We start from the raw sequence: 13,595 nt of genomic DNA, 5'->3' as shown, positions 1-13,595 counted from the left end.
CATCAACATGGCTCGGATTAAGCAAACGGTGAGTTGACTTAACAGTAGTGTGAGTATGCTGACCGTCATAGGCTAGAAAATCTATAGCCAGAAAAGCACCACGACCGCTTCCTCCCGGTTACAGTGGCAAGAGCTTGACGGTGAAAGGTTCTCTCGTGGGAGGTAAGCGACCATGCAGAGTTCACTCATAACATCCTCACCATTGTTAGTCACCAAGCGTCGCCATCGATATCGTCCGGGAACCGTTGCGCTGCGGGAGATTCGGCGATACCAGGTGAGTTGCCTATGGCAAGCAGCATGGATATCCACGTACTGAGACCGACAGAAATCCACAGACCTTCTGATCCGGAAGCTCCCTTTCCAACGCCTAGTCCGCGAGATAGCACATGACTTGCGGTCTGACCTCCGATTTCAATCCTCGGCAATTCTAGCGCTACAGGAATCGACTGAGGCGTTTTTGGCTGGCATTTTTGCCGATACAAACTTGTGTGCTGTCCACGCCAGGCGAGTGACAATTCAGCCGAAAGATATGCAACTGGCACGCCGACTGAGAGGCTTGCCTTCTAGCACCTAACAAGAGCGCTATCAGTCAGGTTCATTTACAAGAGAGCTTGCGGTATAATTTCCGACTCCATCTAGAGGTATTTATGTAGTGGGCGTGTCTAAGGTCACGAATCGATACTGTTGCCATGAACCAATTCTCTGATGAAGGTAGAGGCACAGCAGCCATTGCAGTACAACGCCACTGTAAGCCACCAAGTGCATTGGTCTGCTCACAAGATGATACGAGGTTGCCGAAAGATTTGCGCTTGTGCAGAACTGGTAAAAGCAGGCTAGTCTGATTACGCATCGCTGCCAGTGCGCTCGACAAAGTGAGTGACCACCGTGGCGACCTGACCGCTTTAGAGGCCCAGTCTACCCTCACAAAGTCGTTGAGTGCCGTGTTTCAGCTTCTGCAAGTCTGTCGTCATCTCGTCACGAAGGGAATGTTCATTGGCTCCTTGACTGTACCACAAGGAATGGTGGGGGGTTTCTCAGGGTCGAGATGATTTTCCACCTGGTTACCTTTTCTCTCCCCCAAGTGATATGGTTGATGGCTCTGGCGTAACTAGTGAGAACTCTATGTTTGAGGTTGGTCCGTCGACTCTAGGACCTAAAATCCCATTCGTGAACGCAAGTTGCTAACGAATTCATTCGATGTCCTAAAACCCCAGACCGCGATTTCATCTGACTGTCATTATTCGACATTTATACAGTGCGACCCTTCGACCAATCTTTGGGAAGTCGACTCTTCTTTCTGTGCTCTTACTCTCAACAGTCTTGTCCTCTGCTGTCAGCGGAGGGGAAAAGCGGTTACATTCTCTCTTGCAGTCAACAAGACTTTCTTCAGCGCCCGCATCATGAGCAGACGCAGGCCATATCTGACAACAGGTGCAGCATTCGCTCTTTCGACTGTCGCCCTTGTCCTCTCGTTCATATGCGTTTTTGCAGGGTCATCTCCCCACTTTCTGCCGGACATGTATCTCCTGACGGTATAGATGCGATACAGAGCGTTTTCGTCCTACCAAGCTGACAGCTTTTAGTTTGAGGTTTTTGAAGTCACTGCTAGCCCAATTTTTCACGTTCGGCGGGAGCAAGGAGTATATGTCAAACCTCATCAAGACCACAGCCAGCTCTCCCCACAGGATCGCACCGAGACTAGAGACTTCTACTCCATATTCATCCTCAACTACTGCAAAGGTATATTGCGGCGCGATTCAAAGGTACACCAGAGAAATGTCACCCATTGTCCTACCAGTGCGGGCTTTGCGTACATGAGCCCGTCAAGAATTATCGCCGAAAATCACGGCCTCAAACCCGATTGCGACCTGGAATGGGCATTCGACCAAGACGCGGTCAGGACTATGTTTATCTTCTATGCTGTGGGAATAGGCATTCTCGGTTTACAAACGGTGGCGGCTGCGGTATTGATTGCGTTTCGTCAAGATATCCCGCGCTTGCCAGTAGTCATGATCGATGGAGTGAGTATCTCATCCTGCTGATGAAGATCAGTGCTAACCGTAGACTCGGCTGCCTTCCTTTCGATGGCTATCGCCTCTTCCCTGGCCACCAGTGTGGGTATACGTGCGAATACAGCCCTGAATCAGCAGCACGTGGCCACGGGCGCTCAGTCCTTGCTGGGCACAACGTTCCTAGTTTTGACTTGGTCGTCTAGCGGATGTAGCCTCCTTGGATCTCTGCTCGGATTCTTTTGAATCTTTTTCCGAACAGCACTTTCCGTAGTACAAGAACATGCAGGCACTAGAAGATAGGAGCACATCTAAACATTAGGTAGCCCGAATTTAGGTGATTTGACGCGAGCATTTCGCGTCGTGATACACCTGCTAGAACATGCCGCGACTAGTCATAACAAATCCATAACACCAAAAAGTAGTGGAGCCGCGTCGTCAGCGAGACACAAGCAAAACGCGCCTGTACTCCTACAAAGTTATGGTGATATCGATATGCCGAGGAATCTTATATTGGGCCAGATCATTCTCACTCAGGTATAGACCAGTGGTGCAATAGGACACACCAATGACTAGAATGGTCCAGCCCATCAATACAACTGGGCTGTCCCAGTATCAGAAGTGGTCTACACCAGTCTGCTGAATGGGCTGCCGCACATGAAAAGTGGCCTATCCCAGTTGGCAGGACACAACCATTATACTATATACATTTTTCTGGGACGTCCACTGGTGAGATCGTCGCCAGGGCGTTTGCGACCAGGATGCAAAGACATGTACGCACTCTTACAAGTCCGGTCGTCTGGAATCAGAAATACAGAATTGCTCTCGTCCGAGAGAGCAGAAACGATGAAAGTCCGCGTACACAGTGAGCGCAGCTGGCGGGTGTAGAGCAAGAGACCCCGACGCACATATGCTCCGGCTGCAAGCTTTGCTTTGCGGTCATTCGTGTTCGAGACTGCTACTTGTTCCAGCACCTCCGGTCGCCTGCCAGCAAGTGAAATGAACGTCAAGATTTGAGCAGAGTCGTCGCCCGAGCCCAAAAGCTCGTCCTCATCCGACCACACGCTCCCCGTGTCATCTGCACGAATCAAAGGCCCTGGATCAACTGGTGTCTCTGATGGTTGAGAATAGTGACTTGATGAAATTGTGCTGTAGGACGGCCGGCGGAGGCTACGATCGCCGTGCTCGTCGGCACCATATGTTTGACGATCGGCTTCAGGAGAATTACCTGCAGCCGTCGACAATGACTGGATGCCCTCAGGTGGGTCTAGTTGCACGGCTCCAACGTCTAAGGACATTGCACTTCGATTATTGGATGTCGGAACATCCAGATTCGCGGCTCGACCGAAGAATGACCAGAAGATGTCCCTCTGGACGAAGAACGACGTTGGTTCGCCTTGCGAGATTCCCATTTCCCTGTAGACATTTTCGTACGTCAGGAGTCTGGCGCTCTGTCTGTAGGCTTCATTGTAGGGCCGACCGGCCCGACGAGACCGGTCTTCACCGTCTTCACTTGTGGTAAGGCACGGCCGATCCTGTGCGGCCTCTTTCTTTGTCACCTGCTCTAGAACGGCCATCACTTGATCGACGAGCGTCTCGAATTCTGTCCCAACATACTCAAAGCCCTCTGGATCCCGCACCTTTTGCAAAAAGGAAGAAGCCGCCACCCTGTCGGGGTCCCGCAGACGAAGTTTTTCGATGTTGTCCGATCGAAAACCGAAACGATGTGCTTCTTGGGCAAGGCTATGCCACGCCCGGGGGTCTTCCGGGGTTGCCTCGCGTTTCTTGGATCTTTCCAGCATGACCGAACCGGGCTTCAAGGACTCTATCTGTCTCATCGTTGCTAAGACGAGACACCGGTAGCTTTTCTCAAAGCCAGACACATACTCTATCGTACAGGTGTTCGCTGGAACGTCATCGTCAGTCAACGAGAAGGCTGCCCTGTATGCTTCCCGTACCGACTGCCGCCGGACCGGTTTCACCAAAGACTTCAGACAATCTGCCAGACATTCCAGATATATCACATCTCTGAAAAACAATCGCAAACTGGGGATGCGACGGGGGAACAAAATCAACCTCTGCCAGATTCGGTCTCGCTCCACGCGGGTAAAATATCCGAAGAGGGACCCTGCTTCAACAGCAGGCTTCAGGATTGCTTCGTCGGATCTGGACAACGCCGGGACTCGAGCCTCGAGGCTCTCCATTGTATGAGAGTCGATCTTACCCAAGTCTGACTCATCAGAACCCACTAGCATGGTCCATGAATCATAGACGTGACCCAGGTATCGTATGATCTCCTCATCACATTTAAGTCTCAGAATACTTCCCACAGAGCCAGCAAGCATTCCTCTTCCACTGGCAACTATCTTGGAAAGAGTCCGGAAAGGCGAGTTGAGTCTCGTACGTGCAATGAGTCTCCTCAATTCGGCTCGTTCATGTGCTGATTGTATTTGAGCCCACCATATATCCAAGGCTCGCTCATCATCAGGGTCGCACCGCAGGATGTGAAAATAGACCTCCCCCGGGCTGATCGGCTGCTCATTGGAGGTTTGAGTTGTCAGATGTCTCTTCAATTCGTTACTCAAGTCTGAACGTTATCCCTTGAATCAATGTGTGGAGCTTGGATCACTTACTTTTAGAGTAGAAGTCGACAACCCACCAGCGCAAGCCAGGGCGTAGATATGCTCTCGCCGCGTCGATGCGATGTTTTCCTCTTAGGCATTCTACCTGTGATTGTGCTGTAAATGAAAGCATTGGCCACTGTGTATGATCGCGGCCCTGTGCCATGTCATAGGTCGAGCCCGCCCTTGATAATGCCTCCGCAAGATCGTTCTCATCGATGACGGCTGGGATATGGTGACTGGACTCGAATTGGAGACACCCGGTCAACTCGTATGACGACAAGAGGCGTTCAGAATTCTGGTGGTGGATGTCTCTCGAGAAAAATGGATCGAAGCTGAGTGAATCGATGTCAACTTTGGCAGAACCCAAGAAATATTCTCGCTTATCAGCCTCAAGCTGTGCGCCAAAATACAACGCGGCATACTGCTGATGTCTCGCAATTCGACGCTTGCCATCCATTGCGGCCTGAAGTGCGTTCGCCTTCTCTCGTATATCGTACGGTTGAAAATGATATAGCTCGAAAGGTCGGGTGTCTCGATTCCACAATGACATATGGCATTGCATAGCATAGGTATGTTCGTTTGCACTATACGACGGCAGGATAGGGGACGACCCTGCCTGATGTCGCCACACCATTCGGGAGGATATTCTGACGTCATAGGACCGATGGACCATAAGTACTGATGGCTTTTGTTACGCAGCACGGTCCACCTAGTGACATACCTTCAGACTATGTTGGTATGGCGAAAGCCACGTACTTGAGGGTCGGTTTCGGCCTCGAAACGTGTCAGCGATGTCCCAAAGTTTCACCGTGTTCATTGTACTGTATAAGCAAAGCTCCAACGAGATCCGGTCATTTGCCAGAGCTAACCAACGTCTTTCTGTTCCACAAAGATATGTCTTAGTGCGGCGGTAACTTTACCTCAATTCTGTCTGAGTTATGTCCCAGCGAGAAGTGGCCGATCCGGGCTCAGACCGACGCCTCACGCAGATCGAGAACTGGCCACAGGCTGAAAATGTTGGTGATGGGGCCAGGCCAGAGATGCTCTGGCCCGGTCAGGCGCAAGACGAGCATACGCTCCGTCCAGATGTAGGGTCGGAAGAGCCAATCACACCTCCGAGAAAGCGGAACCGAAAACGAAAGCACGGAGAACGACTACCAGTACAGAACGCGACGGCGACAGTTCCACAACGGCCTGGATCGGTGTGGGCAGTTTATGAAAAGCGATTCACGATCGAATTCGATATGGTGGTACCCATTGTCGAGAAGAAGGATGGAACTCCAGGCCTGTGGACAGTTCGTAAAACATCGACAGAGATGCTGGATCGCAAGTTCCGGCTTCTCAATCAGTTTCAGGATGCATCGATGTTTGTCAGAATCATCGAAGTTTTCCTCGCAGACGATACGATGGACATGGTTTGTGAACGTATGGAGCTTTCACTTTTGCATATTGCTGAAGCGCCCTTGTTTCCACAGGAGTTGCACCTCGCAGCTATTGCCGGCCAGGAAAGAACGTCCTCAAGAGCATGCCAGGGTCGAACTGACGTTCATAGGTCACACGTGGACTCCGATTTCTCCATCAGTATCATTTGGTACATGGTAACTTGACTCTTTCCAACGTTCTGGTCAATCCACAGGGTGAAGTCAAGATAGGTTAGTCGACCACACCAATTGCGTAAGACGAGATGGCTGAGACGATAAAGCTGGTATCGAAGATTGTCAACGTGAGGGCGACGGCCCTAAACAGTGTCTTCATGATATACACCAGATATGTGATATCGTCATGTATCTAGCAACGAAGACCGATGACGACGATCGGAGGCCTGACGTCACTCGCTATTCGTCGGCCGTACTGGACTTTGTCTCGCCAGCGCCTTCTGCCACGGCTTCTGATCTATGCCGAGTACGTGACAGCACCTGCTCAGAGTCTCTCGTCCCCGGCTAACAGCGCTCAGCACCGGCTGCTCCAAACTTCGTGGTCCACGAACGATCTCGTCTGGCTGGTCAACTTTGCGACCCGGACAGCCATGCAGTGGCTCGTCCTCCCACTACAAAAGTTTCCTATGGAAGGAGCATAAGGGTCACTGTAGGTCAGGAATGGCGGCATCGGGTTCGAGCATGTGGTCCTTCGCTTTATCTTCACCATGATGATCGTGCTAGTGCCATTGCGAGGTTCACATAGGACTGTAAATGGTCTCGGACCCGTATCCAGCCGCGACTCCCATCTCGTGGTGCCTTTCGCCAAAGGATGGCTACGACACAAGCTGATTATGATGTGGCAAGAGGAATGAGGCATCATCTGAGCACAATTGATACTACGTGTACATTGATGTATTGAGTTCCTCACTTTCTGTTTTCCCACCAGCCCGCAGACTTGTCGCTCTTGGCTGGTCCGACTGAAGTTTGCGCGATTCGCAGGCGTGGCGATGTTCAGTCATCGCTGCAAGCTATGGAATCTATGTAGGTAGGAATTCAGAGCGCCCCAGATTCAAGTTTTAGGTCTGGGGCAGATATTCAAGTTCGGCAAGTTCGACTCTACAATCGATGAGATGGTGCACTGCCTTCCTTACCTCACTGCGAGTGTTGCAATTTGCTGAGACTGTGGCAAAGTTAGACCTCGTTGGCTGGTGTCGCGATCGACTGACCTGTGACGAGTGTTCTTGGAAGTTTCTGCCTCTCGTGGTGGTCGTCTGGTGTGAAAACATTGGAAGCAGTGGCAGGGCTTTGCACCGGAGGCGGCTGTCCGAAGACTTGAGAGCAAATGAGCTCGTTCCAATCAGCAACACCCTGGTGGAATGTGACTCGATGGTGGCGTCCAATCTCTCGATGTGAAGGGTCGATGTAACCATGGCGATGGAAAATTAGCACAGTGATGATCTGAACGATTTAGCGCAATTCCTTCGTAGTCACAGGTGGTTGCCTCACATATCGATCACGAATGCTATCCTCTTGCAGAGCCCGGTTGAGAAGTTCTCTAGCTGGGGCGCCTTGATCTACCGAATGTCACTTCTCGTTCTGTCATGCTCTCGGACGCGATGACTTACCTAGATGATCTAACTGCCATATCATACACACCCTCTGGACTTTGGTACAGCTGTTGCGGGAACTCTGTATTAGATGCTCGAGGTACGGTAGCTGCGCCATGACGCCCCAGTGGGATGCGACAAGAATGACGGTGCCATACTCATTGACGGAAATAGGTCGTCCGTGTGGCCCACTGAAGAATGCCCGATAATGGTACGATGTGCCGGAATTTACACGCTCTGCGCGTTCCCAGAGCCTTCGCGACCATCCTCGGGCGTGCTTGATCATGAGCTGAATGGTCTGACCTGGTGCCTCATCTGTTACCGCGACGACGACGAAGGGATGGCTTTCGAAAGCTGAACGAATGCTCATCCCTGGCATATACAGATTTATATACTGCCCAGTCTGATAACTGATCCGAACTGGGCTATACACGTGTATTGAGGTCGACACACCGGTATTCTGAACGTGAGCCTTGGGCATACCGTGATAGAAAAGACGATGTCGAATCAGTATTTGTAGGACCTGTAAGGTAGTCACCGCGCCACATACAATGGCTGTGGCTAGTACGTACCATTTTGTGTCAGTCTTCGATTTGGAAACATGATACCATAATGTAAGCCAGATACCCGCAGCGAGTAATTGATGACTGCGTAGAAAGACTTCGTATGATAGCCGCCGGATGCGGACCACACAAAGCACAATCAGCAGAGCTAAAGTTGACGCTGCCTGCTCATACCATTAGCGCTGGGTAGATCACCCCACGGATCTCCTGATGACTGACAATGACACCATATCTGCTCTGGGTGTCCGTCCACACCAGCATCGTTGATGTTCTCAAACCCAAGCTGATATGTATGGCGATCGACACGACCAGTGCAACCCCAAATTGGATGTGCAGAGCTCGGAAAGTGCCAAGACACATACAGAGGAGGTCGGCGGCGTATGACATGTGCACAGCCAAGTAGCATGGTGCTAGGTGCACAGCTGATATGATACCTGTTCGACTCACTAACGAGCCGGTCTGACCTGTGGGTATGAAGATTGCACATAGTGAGATGATCACAATGACCGTTTGTTGAAGTATTGCGAGTCGAGTAAATCCATCCGTCAACCGATTGGGTTCGACAGCATAAGGAACTCGGAGATACTTGTTGAAGACCATTCTCGTGTACTCTATGACAGGTGGGACAGTCTCGCCGACGTGTCGACCAATCATGACTAAAAACACCCCTCCTAGGGCCAATGCATAGATGTCGACCGGACCCATTACACTAGCCTAAGCGCACCAATTAGTTGATGAGCAATGTGGACCGTAGGCAAGGGCTGTCTGAGTGAAATAGTAGCATACGCCGAATGTGTCATGCACGGAGTCTGTGTCCTTATGTAACCCGGTACATTCGACATATACCGTGATAGACTGAGACTGAGCATCGAAATTGTTGAACATGCGCACCTTCGAAGAAGAAGGCTCTATTATGAGTAGAGAAGAACCCACCAGGCTGTCGAACATGCCATATTTTCGCATGGTTGCTGTTCCTGGTCATGTGATCTTCATGAAGAAGCTACACAACCAATACTATAGAAATTGACAGTTTCACTGAGTGACGTAGCTTTGAGGCTGATAGTGCCAGTCTGAGGCGCGCACAGTCCAATATCACTAGTTAGAGATGGCGAGAACAGGACCGAATGTCTTTCACCCGGCAGTTCCAGGTTGGACAAAGCTACAGTTGTCAGGGTCTCAGCAATCCCCACGCTACCTCGAACTACAAAAGAAATGCCACGAGTCACATGAAGCAGTCAAGATCACTGGTCGGACTCACGTCGCTTCGTACTTTTAATGAGCTAGCACTGTTGTGCAGGACCAACATGGAGCCTTATGTACCGAACTGATTGCATTTTAACTATCGCCGGAAGTACGTACACAACTCCGGTCGACAGCTCAAGGAATAAGACAATATTAAGGAAAGTCAACTCCTCTTCCGACCTGAACCGAACACAAGCACGGCTTGTCCTTCAACGAGGAAAAGGCGGAGCTGTGGTACTGTAAAGGATGGCGTCACTGGTGTGCTTTTCCTCAGAGTAGCTGGAGCCAGCCCTCCTACATCGCTGGCTGGAGTTACTGGAAAATCGTGTCATGCCAAACGATCGACATAATCACAAGGCAAGGATTTCAGCAGGCAATGAAGCCAGCGCTGCAATCAGCCGCAGCATGGGCAGTTCATGGTATCTCTCCACTTAACCATTGCTAATGAAAGCTATTCACTAAGTGCTCCTACTCTTTCTCTGCAGGTTGTCCTTGCTACAGTACGAGTCGTCTTCTATGTTCAGCCTTCACTTGTGCAATACCCTTCCAGTGCAATATTCGGTCATCAGGATCGAGCCGAATACGAAGGCTCCCTAGCATGGTGAACTGTGTATCGCATCCCATAACTCACGCATCTCACAAACCGCTGTCAGAGAATACGGTACATCAAGACGCTGCCAGGTCCACGTGTCAGCGTGACACCACGGGCATCGATCGGCCTCGAAGTGTTGCGCCGCACGCGACTCAAAGGCTGCGTCTATCCCAAAATCAGGTACACCTGGTCCGCAGTCTACGCAGAGGAGCGTGCCGCAGTCCGTCAGATACACGAAATCCAGATGTGCCGGGTTACATAGTTTCCCGGGCGTGACCTCCAGTGTGTGAAGGTCGTCGCCATATCGTCGGAGTCTCGGAGACGTGTTTGCTTGTAGTCGGATCTTGTCCAGAGTCTCTGTTGTGATCGCGAGTTTCTGCTCCACGACGGCAATCCTGGATGACAGGATGCGGTCTCTCTCCTGCAATTGAGTATGCTCAGAGTGGCTAGTACACAGATCTTTCTCTAACTCACGTCTTTCAGACACGAGCTCGGAGTGCTCGCTTTCCAGGACTCGAATTCTGGTAAGACGAGTGGCTGATTCAGTCAGCACTCTGTTCAACTGACCACGCAGCTTGTCACGTTCATCGGTGATCTCATCGAGGCAGCGTTCAAGTTCGCAGTACTCGGTTTTTCGCAGGCTGAGCTGTTGCTTATGTGTCAAGTCCTTGTTGCGACCTTGATGCCTTAATCGACTCATATCCTTTTCGGCTTTCTGGTGTCTTTTCTGAAGACTTTCAAGCCGGTCATGGACCAAAAGAATTACCTCGTCCGCCCTGGCCCTTCGGTCCTCGAGATCCTGAATGAGGTGGACGCAGCACTCCGAACTTGCGCACCGCTCCCGGGCCGTAGCAAGTTCCTTCGTCACTGCGCCAAGCTTATTGTTGAGACTCGTGAGCTGGTTTCGGAGACATTCATTGGCCTGCTCGAGGTTGTGAAGCTTTCGGTCTTGTTCCTCTGCTGCCTTCTGCCGTAGCGATGAATCCTGCGCCTTTTGCCCCTCCGTGCGGGCAGTCGAAGCGATTCTCTGTTCTTCAGGAAAGGATGATGGATTCTTGGCAAGTCGATGCTCTTCACGGTTCGAGGCTTGTTCGGTCAGTGAGCGGAATAGCGGCCGAGGCTCGGTACCCTTCACTTCCAATCGATGAGCGTAGACCTGTATCCGGTTTTCTTCGTCTACGAGCAGATCTCTCATGCTGTCCCATCGGCTTATGAGAAGTTGTTGCTGATCCTGCAGAGTACGATGCTCCTCAGCAAGTTGGTTGGCGACGAGTGACCAGATTTTCGTCAGTGCTGGTCGGTTATCGTCCAAGCCATCATCAGAAGTCTCCAGTTCTTCGCACGTCGGGTTCAGAGCGCTCGGCAGCAGTGAGTTATTGGGCATGATAGAAGGTTCAAGAAAGGAACTGAAATATCGGTCTGGGCGTGCAAAAGACGTGTGGCGGCAGGCTTTATGTATGAATCTCTCCCCCGTGTGGATGCCAGCCTGGATTTATGTACCGCGGAACGTGATCGTAGATGACATAGGCCACGTAGCTTTGAACCAGGTAGACTATGCAAGGCATCGACTTGGCAAGAGCCGCCGGATGGAGGTCGAGGACCTCAGACGAGAACGCACTCGCGAACTACTGGCCTCCAGATCCGTTCGAAGGTGCCTGTGATTCGATGAAGGCATGAGGTCCACCGCCATCAAGGCAGAGTCAAATAGCGACTACCCGTCCCCAGGTAGCCAAAGTAGAAAGATGTAGATGCAAGTGTGAGACATCCCCACTCACAGCTTGCTGCCGTCCGACTGTCATTGATCCTCCAATCCGACCATCAAAGAGACGAGAGTGGCGTTTCGAGGCATACTTTTAACGCCCAGGAAGCAGTTGCTTAGCCATGTTCATCCGTTAGCACGTGCAGGAACTCCACAGTGCGGACGTCCCAGGACGTCCTCACCTAGTCCTGGGACGGACCACAAGCGCTCATCGCCTGTATCCACTTCTGGGAATCTGCGTTCACTGTCCCCATACACGATACCGCATCCGATATTTTCGGCGGCATCCACTGCACGCCCAAGCAGGTCGCCGTGCCACGCCGCCCAATTAAAGCTCGATATGCGAGGAGAACTTGTCACAGACTCGTGCCAATACAATCATGGAGCTAAGTCACTGGTGTCAACTCTACATCAGGTCTCCCCGGTGTGCATTCAAGACCCATTCAAGGTCCCACGAAGTTTTGTGGAAAGTTGGAATAAGGTTCACGCCAAGACTACCACAGTTCGTCGCTGTAGTCATTGGTCGGAGGTTTCTCCATTCCCCACATCTGTGATACCTCCTAGACCATGAGTTCACGTCAACAATCATCGACGCACGTAAGAGCGGGCATTCCAAAAAGCTGTCATACAGGGAACGTGCTTACACTACTGCATAACACTCATTGATAGCCACGGTATTGAGCTCATCGAGCTCATCGAGCTCATCGGGTAGAAGAGTGGTCCGTGCTGCGCTCGCATTGATCTCCCTTATGCAGCGATACATGCATAGCTGTGATCGAGAAGTGACGGCAGGCGTGGTCGAGTTGAATGGCGTGGACTCAGCCACGACCGCCTGCACAAAAGCCATGTAAGGGACCGACGGGATGGTTAGATTGAATTGACTGTCCCGGCCAGACTAGAGCCAATAACGTGTAGGATGAAAATCGTTGATATTATTACAATACAAGGCTACCCATGTACTACTCTCCATCAGTCAACCGCTGCCATCAGTTCCGCGCCATATTGTCCCAGCCTATCTATTCACCCAACCGAGAAATGACCGCCGCAAGTCCTCATCGATCAATCGTGATGTGTAGAGTACCGAAATGAACGATATCATCGTATTGCAGAGATGCTCACAGTATGAACAACGACTGGTATGCCTTTCAAAACGCTGGGTCGATGTGACGGCGTGAGCGTCGCCACATGCATTGGTCGAACTTTGACACAATGCCTTTCATGAAGCCATATATGATCACCATCCAGAGGATAATAGCAAAGATGGCTCCTATAATTAGGCTTCCGATGGTTGAGGAGGACTCCGGGACTCGTTTGCAGTTCGGATATGGACAGGTGAAAGTCATACCGGTGTATGGTGAGATACCGTGGAAGATTAGAGAAGCCGGTATGAGGTTGACGAAGGCAATAAAGAATATGAGACAAACGAACGTAAGAATTTGCCGGAACATATTTTGATAAGCTAGGGCTTACGAGGGTTATGAAAGAAGGTGAAAAGAAAACATAGGCATGGTCTGCGATTCGCTCATTTATACGTACTTACTCGCCAAGGCATCGCGAGAACTGTTGACCAGAATGTGAGTGTGGCGAGGCAGACTCGGCTCCGCCACACGTGTAAGTCGAAGTTCATGTCAGTCGCAGTGCAGTCGTGGTGTGTGGCTGTGGTCTCGTGATTACAGATGAGTCCGAGGTTGTCTTCCTTTTCGGTGCAGTCTTTCTCATCCGTTGATCTATGCTACGACCAGATTTTGAATCTTGTGAAGCGCGATGGCACGCTGGCAGTC

At 51.1% G+C, this 13,595-nt stretch overlaps 8 protein-coding genes across 8 annotated transcripts; 3 read left to right on the top strand and 5 right to left on the bottom strand.

Moving 5' to 3' along the window:
• Positions 1-7: 7 nt before the first annotated feature.
• On the top strand, positions 8-574 carry HMPREF1541_09010 (uncharacterized protein; the record flags this gene model as incomplete). Its single annotated transcript, XM_008723328.1, has 4 exons — positions 8-28; positions 72-162; positions 210-274; positions 326-574. 4 exons carry the CDS (start codon positions 8-10, stop codon positions 572-574), a joined length of 426 nt encoding a protein of 141 aa, XP_008721550.1.
• Positions 575-1,873: 1,299 nt separating this feature from the next.
• HMPREF1541_09009 (uncharacterized protein) lies at positions 1,874-2,215 on the top strand (the record flags this gene model as incomplete). Its single annotated transcript, XM_008723327.1, has 2 exons — positions 1,874-2,025; positions 2,065-2,215. 2 exons carry the CDS (start codon positions 1,874-1,876, stop codon positions 2,213-2,215), a joined length of 303 nt encoding a protein of 100 aa, XP_008721549.1.
• A 489-nt stretch (positions 2,216-2,704) lies between these two features.
• HMPREF1541_09008 (uncharacterized protein) lies at positions 2,705-3,847 on the bottom strand (the record flags this gene model as incomplete). The annotated part of the gene is made up of 1 exon (XM_008723326.1): positions 2,705-3,847. The coding sequence occupies one exon, from the start codon at positions 3,845-3,847 to the stop codon at positions 2,705-2,707; it is 1,143 nt and encodes a 380-aa protein (XP_008721548.1).
• Positions 3,848-4,428: 581 nt separating this feature from the next.
• Positions 4,429-4,551, bottom strand: HMPREF1541_09007 (uncharacterized protein; the record flags this gene model as incomplete). The annotated part of the gene is made up of 1 exon (XM_008723325.1): positions 4,429-4,551. One exon carries the CDS (start codon positions 4,549-4,551, stop codon positions 4,429-4,431), a length of 123 nt encoding a protein of 40 aa, XP_008721547.1.
• An 83-nt stretch (positions 4,552-4,634) lies between these two features.
• Positions 4,635-5,090, bottom strand: HMPREF1541_09006 (uncharacterized protein; the record flags this gene model as incomplete). Its single annotated transcript, XM_008723324.1, has 1 exon — positions 4,635-5,090. One exon carries the CDS (start codon positions 5,088-5,090, stop codon positions 4,635-4,637), a length of 456 nt encoding a protein of 151 aa, XP_008721546.1.
• Positions 5,091-5,571: 481 nt separating this feature from the next.
• HMPREF1541_09005 (uncharacterized protein) lies at positions 5,572-6,710 on the top strand (the record flags this gene model as incomplete). The annotated part of the gene is made up of 4 exons (XM_008723323.1): positions 5,572-6,048; positions 6,186-6,285; positions 6,336-6,535; positions 6,588-6,710. The coding sequence occupies 4 exons, from the start codon at positions 5,572-5,574 to the stop codon at positions 6,708-6,710; spliced, it is 900 nt and encodes a 299-aa protein (XP_008721545.1).
• Positions 6,711-8,083: 1,373 nt separating this feature from the next.
• Positions 8,084-8,233, bottom strand: HMPREF1541_09004 (uncharacterized protein; the record flags this gene model as incomplete). Its single annotated transcript, XM_008723322.1, has 1 exon — positions 8,084-8,233. The coding sequence occupies one exon, from the start codon at positions 8,231-8,233 to the stop codon at positions 8,084-8,086; it is 150 nt and encodes a 49-aa protein (XP_008721544.1).
• Positions 8,234-10,309: 2,076 nt separating this feature from the next.
• Positions 10,310-11,439, bottom strand: HMPREF1541_09003 (uncharacterized protein; the record flags this gene model as incomplete). Its single annotated transcript, XM_008723321.1, has 2 exons — positions 10,310-10,476; positions 10,530-11,439. The coding sequence occupies 2 exons, from the start codon at positions 11,437-11,439 to the stop codon at positions 10,310-10,312; spliced, it is 1,077 nt and encodes a 358-aa protein (XP_008721543.1).
• Positions 11,440-13,595: the final 2,156 nt, after the last annotated feature.

The sequence above is a fragment of the Cyphellophora europaea genome (genome assembly GCF_000365145.1).
Source record: "Cyphellophora europaea CBS 101466 unplaced genomic scaffold supercont1.9, whole genome shotgun sequence".
Classification (NCBI taxonomy): Eukaryota; Fungi; Ascomycota; class Eurotiomycetes; order Chaetothyriales; family Cyphellophoraceae; genus Cyphellophora; species Cyphellophora europaea.
Note: the sequence above shows the minus strand (reverse complement) of the source record. Positions and strands in the feature narration are given on the sequence as shown.